Below are 12275 nucleotides of genomic sequence, written 5' to 3' on the forward strand. Positions count from 1 at the left end.
AATTGCTTTCGGATAACTGTGTTTCCAGTTCAAGGGTCAAATTATTATTGTCTCCTGCTTTAAACATTTTCTGCTCTTGAAGGGGAATAAAAGAAGAGAGTTAGAGATCTTCCTACAGTGTGGGATATTATGTGTCAGTTCTGCTGATGCATGTGCGCACCCTTTTCTTCCATAGGCCACTTCTGGTCCTTGGGCATCGTCCCATTGGGATAACTCCCTAAAATATCTGAGCCGCAAGTGCCCTGCCCACTGGAGAAATGGGAGAGTGCAATGCCTGAGACAAATAAATAATGCTGAATTTCATCCAGTAGTTTCCTTTCAATTGAGTGCATGTCAGTTGTTTGTTCTTGTCTCCCTAGCTTCACACAATATTATAAAACTATCCCACATTCCCTAGAAAAGAGGAGCAGATACAACTAACTGAGGAGACTTTCCAGGATATATTAATATGCTTTTGGCACTTGCATAAGTTTTGCGAGCTTTCCAGAACTTGGATCGTTTCCAGCCTTAAATACAGCACTGGAAACTTTAAGGAGACACCCATCCTGTCTAGTGGGGTCTGTATGCATGTGCATGCAGAGCTTATATGGAACATAGGAAGCTGCCTTATACTGAGTCAGACTATTGGCCCATCTAGCGCCATCTATTGTCTACACCAGGGATGGGAAGAAGGTAGATAGGGATCTCTGGGTGATTTCCAGTTGTTAAACAATGGACAAGTTTGCATGTAATGACGACCTATGGGTTCTTCAACCCATAGGTTGTCAGGGCCAAGTGCAAGAGAACACACTGCCTTCCACCTGCTCACCACTTCAGCTTCACTTCTGCTTTGCTAAACCCAGGAATGCCCCATTTCTGTGTTAGCTGTAATGTCCAAAACCAGAACCCTGGGTTGTCAAGGGTTAAACAAACCAGAACTTGAACCCAACAACAAACGGTAGGTTCAAACGTCTGTGTTGTTTAACCCTCAGCAACCAAGAGTGTTGGGTTTGGACATCATGGCTAACAACACAGGAATGGGTCATACCTGGATTGTTTAGCAAAGCATAAGTGGTGATCGGGTGGGAGGCAGGATGTGCGTGTGCTCCTGTGCAGCCCCTCCAGTTCATTGGCTGTTTAACCCATGAATTGGTGTTATGTGTGAACCAGGTTTATAGTGACAACACCAAAACAATTCTCTTCTCTCAGCAAAAAAAATTATACTGCTGAAATGGAAAAAAAGCTTGGGATAATCAGCTGTGGGTTTCTGTGTGGAAGGGCTATGTTCTCCATTCCATTCTGGCACTTGAAACAAAATCTTGAGCTCAGAATTCTGTAATTCTAGGTGCATCTCTTTTGCACCTGGTGGATCTCAGGGTTCTAGCACAAAAACAAAGTGGATCCTGAAAACCCGAAGTCTGCTCACCCCTGGTCTAAAATGAGTGGTAATGGCTTTCCAGAGTCTTGGACAGGAGCCTTTCCTGGCCCTACCTGAAGCCATGGATTGAAACTTGGAACTTCTGCACGTAAAATACATGCTCTGCCACCCTATTACGGGTTTTTCTCTAAGTTCTCTGATTAAGGATGCACTATTCTGATTTGGGGATGGGGTGGGGGAGAGGAAGGAACCAGTGTGCTGTATTCATATGCAAAGTTAAGCATGGAAAGCTCGTTAATGGGTACTGACTCCCAAGTAGCTCCTGGGCTGAAGAAATAACAGGCTGTTATGACTACTGTGAGAGACTCTATACCGGGTGGGGAACTTCACTTAGCCCAAGGGCTGAATTTATTTTCAGAGAAGCTCTTGGGGGCTGCATTCCAGATGGGTGGGCTGACGGCAAAGAGCAGGGCCCCCAAATGCCAGCATACTTTAGTTTAAAGCTCCTCCTCCAGTAACTACACCTTCGGAGAGGCATTTCAGCCTTTTATAATGGGGAGAAAACTGCACAAAAGCCAGGAAACCAGTAACCTATGGGTGACTGGAGGGAAGGGGGCGGGGTCATCTGGAGAACCTCAGAGGTCCAGATTGGGACTACGGAAGGGCTGGATTTGGCGCCTGGGCCTGGGGTTCCCCACCCCTGATCTAGGGGTGCTAAAGTGGTCAGGGGTGCATGTATACTGAGCACACAGCCTCTGCAGTACCTATTCTGGAAACCAGAATGGAATTTGACTTCCAAACAGCTTGTCCAGAGGTGATCCCATTTTCCAAGCAATGAACATGACTTCTTCCCTTAATGCTATGGAAGTCCTAGTTCTTATTTTTGCAACAGTTGTCTGATAACTACGAACTGAATGTGGGGATTGCTGTAGCGATTGCCTTGGAGGGGTGTGTGTGTGTGAAGCCCACTCATTCTCTAAAAAATATATTAAAAACTACCTCCTACCAGGGGCTAACCTCCATTAATTCCCCCCCCCCCCAGCATTGCAACATCTCTCTCACTTGCATGGCACATGACACACTCCCTGACTTATTTTCCTGGCGCTGTTTTCCTCTCTCAATATTCCAGGCTTTTTTCAACCTCTTTTATGATATTATTTTCATTATAGTGTTTTTTATATGCTTTGGATTTATGTGTGCACTCAGCAGATCAGACTTCTCTTCCATCTAGTCCAGTATTGTCTTCTCCAGGGTGGGAAGAAAGTAGACATGTGTATCAAAATACCAAATGTTTTGTGAAAAAATCACTGTACGTTCTAGAGTGGGGGTGGACAGAAAGTAGATTGGACTCAGTGATCTTATAGGCCCCTTCCAACTCTACTATTCTATGATATTAGATCTCCAAATGTGTTAGGACTTCAAATCCCAGCATCCTTGACCATTGGCCATGCTGGCAGGGGCTTCTGGGAGTTGAAGTCCAAAGCATCTGGAGATCTACCCCCCCCCCCCAGTCTACTCTGACTGGTAACGATTCTTCAGAGTCATGTGCAGTGACCTTTCCGATCATCTGCTACTGGACCTTTTAACTGGAGATACCTGGGATTGAACCTGGGACTTTCTGCATAGAACACATGTGTTCTTCTCTTCTAACAGTGCCCTCAACCAAATGGAAATGGTCCACTCATGAGAAGGAGGAGGCCGTCTTAATGATGGATTAGAACAGACAGAAAAGTGGTTGATGATGATAATTTGCTTTGGGAGTATTCTGTCAAAAGAAAAGTATAAGTATAAACTCTGTGCTGACAGAATACAAATTTAGCATTAAATTTAGACTTTCAGAGGTTGCCTTACTGATGCAAGCTTCAGCACATGCACACAACCAAAATCTGAAGTGATTTGAGAGAGAGAGAGAGAGAGAGTTCAGAATAGGGCAAGGAAAAGGAAGTATGTTACAAGTGAGTATATAGGCATGAACAGGGCAAAAGACCAACTAGAAACCAAGAGGTTAGTATCCAATGTTAGTCCTACTTAGAGCAGACCCATTGAAATGAATGAGACTTAAGTTAGTTGTGGCTAGCTTAAGTCTCATTTCAATGGGTCTACTCTGAGTAGGACTAACATTGGATCCTACTGAGAGTTGCATAGGTCAAAGTAGTCCACAATTCTTGTCTTCTCACATTTCCCCCCTGAAATGAGGGCTAGGAGTTCTCTCTCTTTCACTTTCACACATAACACTTTTTACAGACTGTGTTTTCAGAGATGTGGAAATTCTCTTGTCTGCCATTTGTTGTACATGATACATGCATCTGTGTTTTTTTGAAGTCCTTGCCAAAGAGAACACGTTTCCCACATGTTGATGACCCTCTTTAGCCATCCGGAGCTCATGGGTCTCTCTTCTATAGCCAGGCCCAGTTTGAGGAGACCAGGCAGCAGCTCCAAAAGCAGCCAGTAGTGGGACAATGGAAGCCCCTTGCACCAGCCAACCGAGGACAGGAGCTGCAGCAGCTGGACCCTCCTGTCAAGGGCCTGGGAGATGGGGACGAGCACCAGTCTGTGGCTCAGCTGAATGTCTCTCGCTTGCGCAGTTCCTCTGTGGAGATCCGTGAGAAGGGGTCTGAGTTTCTGAAAGAGGAGCTCCATAGAGCTCAGAAGGTAAGATTTTTGGCCCAGAAGGAAGGACAGCAAAGTACCATACAAATGCCGCTATAAGTGTCAGGGTTGGATCGGAGCCCAGAGAGCCCCAAAGCAGTTCTGATTCCAAGGAAGAGATAGAAACTGTGGGAGAGGAACCTGCGCGCTGTTCAGAGGTGCCGCCGGAGGGAGAGCCCCTCCCTGCTCACATTCCTGAGAGTGGTAGCGACCCTGGCAGGCAGGGGGAGGGACAACTGGAGCTTCGGGACGCTAGGTGCCGGCACAGGGTCAAGCGGGAGATGGAGGGTGTCAAGAGGAGGCGCTCAGCCCGCTTGGCACGACGTCAACAGCTGCACCCCGATGCCCCACGGGAAAGGAGTGGACTTTCGCCTCCTAGCCTTTAAGTTCAGAGGCTTCCCGCCTTTTCCCTCCAAACAGAGACCAACTGATTCACTAAGGCTAGAAACCTCTAGTAGGCAGCTCTCTTAAGTTTCCCTCATTAGGCTCAGGCAATTAGCATCTGTAAGCGTCATTAGGTTGAATGGAAATAAAGCCTTGGAAAAGTGCCCTATCATCTGCGTGTCGATTCTGGCTACTTGAGGATTTCAGAAGGCAGCAAGGGCGCTCCTGGCAGCAAGCCCCAAACATAAATGCGTTGGTGAACGCAGCATATAGGCTCCAGCATCTGTGGCGATGTGAGTCTATGCGGTTCTCCTGAATTGCTCAACAAGCAGTTGTTCACAGACGTCAGGAAACCACTCAAAGGGAAAATAAACGTTTTGTCAGCCACCCTGCTTGCCTTCAGGTTCTTGTATCCTGTATTGGTTCTGTCCTGTCAAAAGCTCATTAATGCATGATTCATGAACCTGGTGGTTGCTGAGTGGGAAAGACACCAGGATACCACTGGGGATAAAGAGCATGCAAATTACCTTTCAAGGCCTGTTCATGTGTTATTCTTGTGAATAGGGTGTCCATGGTGAAAGGGGCCGTGTGGCCACATATTTAGCTCGGGACTGGCCCCACCATGAGGCAGGTGAGGCAGTCGCTTTAGGCGGCAGATGCTGGGAGGTGGCAGCGGCAAAAGAGCTGTGTGCCCTGCACCCCCCAAGTTAGCATGCTGCCTATAGGCACAAAGGAGGTTGTTGCCCCATCGTTAGCGTTGAAGACAGATTCATTGGCCAGGCCAGGCAACTTTTGTATGTGGGTTGGGATTGGGGCACCTCCTTTTTCTTAGCCTTAAGCAACATGTCTTGGGCAGGCCCTGATTTAGCCCCACCCCCAAAGTCCTGTTGCTCCTTTCACTGTGCTCAGTCCAACCGCTGCAGCGGGGAGCCTCTGGCACCAGCGGAGGCGCCCAAGGCAGTTCAGACCCTGGATTATTCAAGGCTCTCAATTGCAGGGGAGTCCCCACAAGTACAACAGCTTCCCCGCTCCCCCCTCAGGAATTATGGGGAGCCCAGCAGCAGTGGGGGTGAAAAGAGTGGCGGGGCTTTGGGGGCGGGGCTGACCCCGGCTGCTCAGCCCCTTTCGCCGTGGACTTTTTTAATGTATGGGATGCTGTTCTTCAGATTGTCCTCTTACTGTTTCTTATCAGTAATGAAGTGTGATTTGTTTCTTTAAAAGGGATTGGGGAAATTCATGGAGATACTTTTATGAATGCCTATTGATTATATATATATATATATATATATATATATATATATATGCATTGATTATGTGGGAACACTATGAGACCTTCATCTCATCCTGCAAGGCAGCAAAAAACCTTTTTGCTTAGGTGGTGAAAAGCTGCTGCCAGTTAGTCTGGTCTTATGCTGCAGAGCCAACAGCCCCCCCCCCCCCCCAGCACTGATGTTTTCCATAACACAATGTCAGAGCTGATATTCAGGGTACGACAAACCTCCTTAGAAGGGCACAAGAGGGGCTGGCCTCTAACAGACACAAACCTATCTCTATGATCTGCCTCTAGGCCAGAGGTGGAGAGCTAATGCGGTCAGCTAAGTATCTTTGTTTTGTCCTTGGCTGCATATAGAGAAGCCCAAATTGGGGCATGCTGTTTTGTGTGTGTATTATTTTCTTGATGACCCCATCTTTGAACCCCTGATTCTTTGGGGAGAGGGCCATAGCTCAGTAACAGAGCACTTGCTTTGCATGCTGAAAGGCTCAGGTTCAATCCCTGGCATCTCCAGGGATTGCTGGAAAAAATTCTGCCTGAAACCTTGGAGAGCCGCTGCCAGTCAGTGTCGACAATACTGGGTTAGATGGCGTGATGCTCTGACTCAGTATAAGGCAGCTTCCTCTGTTCCATATAAGCTCTGAATGTGCATACCTATGTTCCTAGTTGTGGTAGGGTTGAGGGGCCACAGCTAGGGATGTCAGAGAAATCCACAATGGAATCAAATGAGTTTGGATTTCTATGAATCCGACCCATGGATTCCACAGTAGACTGGCTTTTCCTGAGTCACACAGATTCTGTGGACTTGTGTACCTTAAAAAAAAAAAAACTTTCCAGAGGTTTACACAAGTATTTTTCTATGAGTAGAAAAATACGTATTTTTATTTTTTTAAGACCAGACAAAAATGCACATTTCACCCATATGGTAAGCATGAAAATGCACGTTTTGGGAGGATTTGCGAATTTGCACAAGTCCAAATTTGTGCAAATTTGAGAAATTGGGAAAAATCCAGTTCCATCAATGAACAGATAATGGAATGAAAGGCACCTGACAATCTGCAAAATGCAGTAAGAACAGATCTTACAAAATCCATACATCCCTAGCCAGAGCTCCATGGCGGAACACAGTCTTTCTCATCCATGTATAAAATTGCAGGATCTGTCCTTGGGTTTCTTCCAGTTAAGAAGGTCTTTGTTTAGCAGGCCCACTAAAAACCTTTTTTTGCTGAGGCTGTGGAAGGCTGCTGCCAGTTAGACTGGAGAGTACTGGGGCGGATGGGCCATTGCTGTGATTTGGTCCTGGGCAGCTCCTTATATGTGTGGACTACAGTGTTTGTGGGGAGCATTTGCCCCGTGCCTGCAACTTTCACTTTCTCATGTGTCCCCCTCTGCAGGAGTTGAAATTGAAAGATGAGGAATGTGAGAGACTTTCAAAAGTCAGAGAGCAGCTGGAGCAGGAACTGGAGGAGTTAACAGCAAGCTTGTTTGAGGTACGTAAGCTGAAATCTGTGCTTGAACCCCAAAGGTGGTGTGATAGAACTTTAGGAATCAAGTTCAAGGCCTTAAGTGATCCACCTGCACGTGGGGTGTGTGTCTGTAGGTGCACATCTGTACACATATCCCTTTTCACCCTCAAACCGTGCTAGGATAGACTTCTGAGATCCAAGTTTACACAAACAGCAGAACTGCACAGTGCAGCTCTTGCTGGACTGCACCACTTCAGACTACAGGTGTGGGCATCACATGCTTTAATGCTTTGTCATAATAAATTCCCTGCATATAGACAACTAGCATGTTAGGGAGACATTCTAATCTAGATATCTTCCTGGCATCATAGTTTTCTATGTCCAATTTTTTTTTTTAAATGTGAGAGCACTGAAACATGCATTTCCCAACCGTCATGAAGCGGTCAAGTCCAGGAAGAGCTGTGCTGTGTTGTTCTTGTGATCGTGTAGCTCAGCTCTGACAGGAACTCTGCAGAAGGAAGATCTGTCTTCCACAGCTAGCATGGTGACCATGGTTCCTTCCATTCATACAGTGGTGAGAAACTTGTGGCCTTCCAGATGTTTGGGCCTATAACTCCCATCAGCCCTAGCAAGCATAGTCAATGGTGAGGCATGATGGGAGTTGTAGGCCAAGACATCTGGACGGCCACACGTTGCCCACCTCTGCCTTAATAGAGAATATCTTATTTGTATTTGTTGCTATGATGGGTCCCATTCTTCTTTAGAAAGACTATCCTTCGGATGAGTATGCGCTAGTGCTGCCTTTCCACGGGTCTGGGTTAGAGGGAGATGCAACATTTATTTTGGTGTGGAGCCTTGGAAGCTTGAGAGTTGTGGTGTTGCCCTCTGCAGGAGACCCTGGGTGACTACAGATAACAGTTTTACCACACATCTGCACCTGATGTGTGGTGGTAATTCTCCTTATCTTTTGGCAATCTCTCCAAGGTTAGAGCGCTCACCCAGGGGGTCATTTGATCGTCTGTGTGGGCTCAGCCAAATGCTAGGTGGTCAACACTGTTTATTCATTTGTTTTAAGTAGTTTTATCACATCTTTTAATCATATTCTCAGGGGAGTTTTAAAAAATGTTTCAGAAAAACAATTAAAAACTAAATACATAATGATGATGATGCCAAACCCCATAATAAGCCAAACCCCACCCTACAGAAGGGGTGGGGGAATGTCACTTGAGAACATATGGCAGATATTTCCATCAAAGAAAAATAGCCATAGACTACCAAAAAGTCTTATCTTAATGCTGCTGACCTTTGTAAAATGTAACCCCCCCCCCCCCGGATTGATATTTCCATATTGGTGAATGTTTTGAAATAGGACTACTGTGGTGTTTAAATAATTGGACTTTTATTCTTTTCTTTCTTTTTAATTGTTCTGTGTAACGTTTTTGGCAGCTTAGGGCTTGGAGCATTTTTATTACGTCATTTTGAGAGGCTGGCTGCCATGTCTAAAGGTGTATTTCTCTCTGCCGCAGGAAGCCCATAAGATGGTGCGGGAGGCAAACACCAAACAGGCAGCGTCCGAGAAACAGTTGAGGGAGGCCCGAGGGAAGGTGAGTCCTGACCGCCTTCATAGTAGAGCCCGGCCTTATGCAAACTGGCCCCCTCACGATGTTTTGGGCTTTGATTCCCATCAGCTCAGCCAGCATAGCCAATGGCCAGGAATGCTGGGAATTGTAGTTCAATACATCTGGAGGGCACCAGGTTGGGGAAGGCTGGTATAGCCTTTTTCATAAGTCACCTTCAATGGTACAGGTAGGTAATTTTGGACTCTGGACTTAAGGTCTATATGGGGACCCTCTCTGTAGATGGCAATGTCTATTACTTCACTTCCTTCAAAATGTGGCCAGCCAACCCTGCTGCTGCTGCTTTGGGGGCCCCCCTGCTTATTCCACTGAGTGGGGCCTTGGACTTCTGCCCCAAAGTCCTGCCCTGATGGACATGATTCCAATGGAGTCGTCCTCCCCATTTTTTAAACATCCCTATGGGTGAGGGGTAGAATTTCAGGACCAAAAGCAGGGATGGGGAAGGCTTAAAACCCCACTTCCCAGAGCTCCATAGTCCTGATCTGAATCAGGGCCATGCGCACATGCAGCAGAGTAAGAAAGTAAACTATGCGTGATTACATGAACATTTCGTTTGGCCCTTAATCATAGTTCCAAGTGGCTTTTTGGAACCAGGATGGAAGCCGTTTAATAGCTATGAAGCAAGGCCAATAACTGAGGTGCATCTCTGTGTCTCAGTTCCAGTCAGGATGCACAGAGCATGTGTAAGGCAGCAAATGTTTTTTTGCTAAAATGGAGATGAGGTTGCAGAGCATACTGGGTGGGACATACAGAGACTGAATGACTCCCCTACGTCACTCCCAAACTGTGGAATGTGCTTCCCCAAGAATGACAATTGGTCCTCACTCTCTTGGCTTTTAGACAGAATGTGAAGGTGCATCTTTTTAAGGGAGCCTTTTAAATGATGTAGTTTAAATGTTTCAGTGTTCTTGAGCAGTGTTGGTTGTAATTGTTTTAAGGTTTTATTGCTTCAAATTGTTGTACAGTGCCTTGATGGCTTTTTAGCAAATAAAGCTGTACATCAGTGTTAATAATAAAAATACAATAGTAATATAACAGAGTGGTTCCACTCTAATGCGCATGCCAGATCCCTGTCTTAAACTTTGGACTGTGTGGATAACTATGTGTGCACACAAGAAGTGAAAAACAAGTGAATGCTGTGGGACATGGTCTCATAGAATCATAGAGCTGGAGGGGTGTTTGGAGGCCATCTAGACCAACCCCCTGCTCAGTGCAGGAAGCTCAGCACTCGAGCATCCTCAATAGGTGGCTGCCCAGCCTCTGCTTGAAGAACTTCCAGCAAGGGAGACCCCCCCCCACTGACCCCTCTATGTAATTGGTCCCATTGTTAAACTACCATTACCGTCAAGAGGTTTCTCCTAATGTTCAACTGAAACCTACCTTCCTGTAACTTAAGCCCTTTAGATCTAGTCCTGCCTGCTGGAGCAGCAAAGAACACGTATTTTGCCCTCTTCCATGTTACAACCCTTGAGGAATTTGAAGAGTCTTGCCTAACCAGTTTGTGTGCGAGAGTGGGCATTGAAGATTAGCAATTCCTAGATTCCTAGCTCAGACAACCGTCTCTGCAATCCATTTCTTGATTCTAAAATGGGTAGGATCAGCTTATCTAGAACTTCTCATATGTCCAAAAACTCAGAGGTGGTGCATAAGGGTTTCTGAAAGGGATCTGTAGCTGGGGATGGGAGAGCCAGAGCTGCTTGAGTTTGCTAAGATTCCCCAAATTCCACTATGTAGCTTGGTTCATCTTGCTCCCATTCCCGTTTGCGACCAGTTTTTCTTTTCATTCGAACAGGAAAAGTGCATACTCTGAAATGGAAATGCATCTTTGTGCACGTTTTTCAAAAGTGTAAGTGTGCACTTTTCCCTCATTGACTAAAGCATGAAAATGTGTATTTTCTTTTTTAAATGCACATTTTTCAAAATACACATTTTCCAAATGCGATCATAATTGTGGGAATTTGCAAACTTTTCCTGGAAAAATACACTGCTGTTCATGTTTGTGATTGTGAGTGAGGCAAGTCTGAATGATTTGTGAACTCGGTCGAAATTTTCGTACACCCCCATCCACAGCTAGTAGTCCAGAATGTGACAAAAAGATCCCAGTGTAATGTGGCTCCAGCACCATCTGTTGATAGGGCTAAAGCAAAGCACCCAAAAGGTGTCTCTTCACACAACTGAACTGTGGGGTGTATTCACTCAGTCGTTCAGTCAGACTCATGAGAATGGCCCCATTTGAGCTATTTGACATTTTAATCTTTCCTGGGGGGCGGGGAGGCAGGATCCCACTAGCTCCCACTATCTTGGACACAGAACTGACTAGATTTTTTTGTAAGCTGACTTTGTCCTAGATACATTTTGCTAGTCGCACTTACATTATTTTTGCTTCCTTCAGAATTCATCTCCAGCATTGCCTTGAAACTGTGCTGTAGGCAAAATGTGATGCCTGCTGTGGACCCAAGACTAATAAATTGCATGGCGAGTTTCTTTACCAGTCCTGGACTCCTCTAACAGCACATCCAGTGCTGGTGAGAGGCAGATGGCAGCACCAACACCACAGCTTGACTAACTACACCCTACGTTAATATTTTCTGTGTGTCCTGGGTTGGGATGTGTGGAGCTCTTAGTAGCCTTATGGAGGAACTCTTTCTGCTTGCCCTGAAATTCCTTGGATGTTTCACCCAAACAGAAACCTCTACATTCACCGTGGAGTTGTCAGTTCAGGTGAAAGCAGCAGGAGGCAACTTGGGCTGTGATACCCACGAGAAGCTAAAACTGGATGCTTTGCTTACATCAGGGCTGGGTGAGGCTGGCAGGATCGACTTTTTTTTTCTTCAGAATCCCGAGATTCACCAACTGTAGCCAGGTGCAAAATAGTGGCTCTGGAAGGCAGGCAATAGGATCAAGGGTTCTTCTGAGCACATGCCCAGCTGAGGAATTTGTTTTCAGTACCGCGACTGGAGATCACACACAGATCTTTTCCTATGCAAATCGTATTCTCAGCCTTTCTTGATTTCAGCAGCCTAATTCAGGAGGGGCGGGGGAAAGTCTTTGTTGTCACTCTTTTTATGGAACTTTTGCTGATTACATATTTATTGAATTTTTATGGTACCTATTTTGTCCGGTTTTTATCTTGTACACTGCCTTGGGAGCTTCCCGCCTTTAAAGACAGCCTAGAAATCATTTTACATACATACATACATAGTCACTGCTGTTAAATCTTTGAGAGTTGGAAACCCTTGCTGATCTCTTACAAATCACCTGGAGATTGACCAGGAAATCCCGATTGACTTCTGCCTGCCTCTGGCTGACGTGAGCTTTTGTAGGCAATGGGCTACTTTGACTAGTCTTGCAGGTGTACTTTCCTGCCTCTGCAGATAGGTTTGACTGTTCCTGTGGAAGGTAGCCTGTAAATTAGTTTGCTGTGGCTGTATAGGTGCTACATGGTTGATGGAGGACAGGAAACTAGGCAGCTGGAAGACAGAGCTTTCTTATCAAGTTATTTTCAGTAT

General features: G+C 45.9%; 1 protein-coding gene across 5 annotated transcripts in view; it reads left to right on the forward strand.

Moving 5' to 3' along the window:
* Positions 1 to 12275, forward strand: part of RAB3IL1 (RAB3A interacting protein like 1) — a 51999-nt gene that overhangs the window by 16858 nt on the left and 22866 nt on the right. For all 5 annotated transcript variants that reach the window (XM_084858534.1, XM_084858544.1, XM_084858555.1 and 2 more), the window contains exons 2-4: positions 3760 to 4009; positions 7058 to 7153; positions 8656 to 8733. In XM_084858534.1, the coding sequence (XP_084714660.1) occupies positions 3760 to 4009; positions 7058 to 7153; positions 8656 to 8733 (424 nt within the window). The remainder of the gene's footprint in view (positions 1 to 3759; positions 4010 to 7057; positions 7154 to 8655; positions 8734 to 12275) is intronic.

This window comes from Heloderma suspectum, chromosome 1 (genome assembly GCF_057233095.1).
Source record: "Heloderma suspectum isolate Gila_16-S chromosome 1, 16-S_ref, whole genome shotgun sequence".
In the NCBI taxonomy this organism is placed as follows: domain Eukaryota; kingdom Metazoa; phylum Chordata; class Lepidosauria; order Squamata; family Helodermatidae; genus Heloderma; species Heloderma suspectum.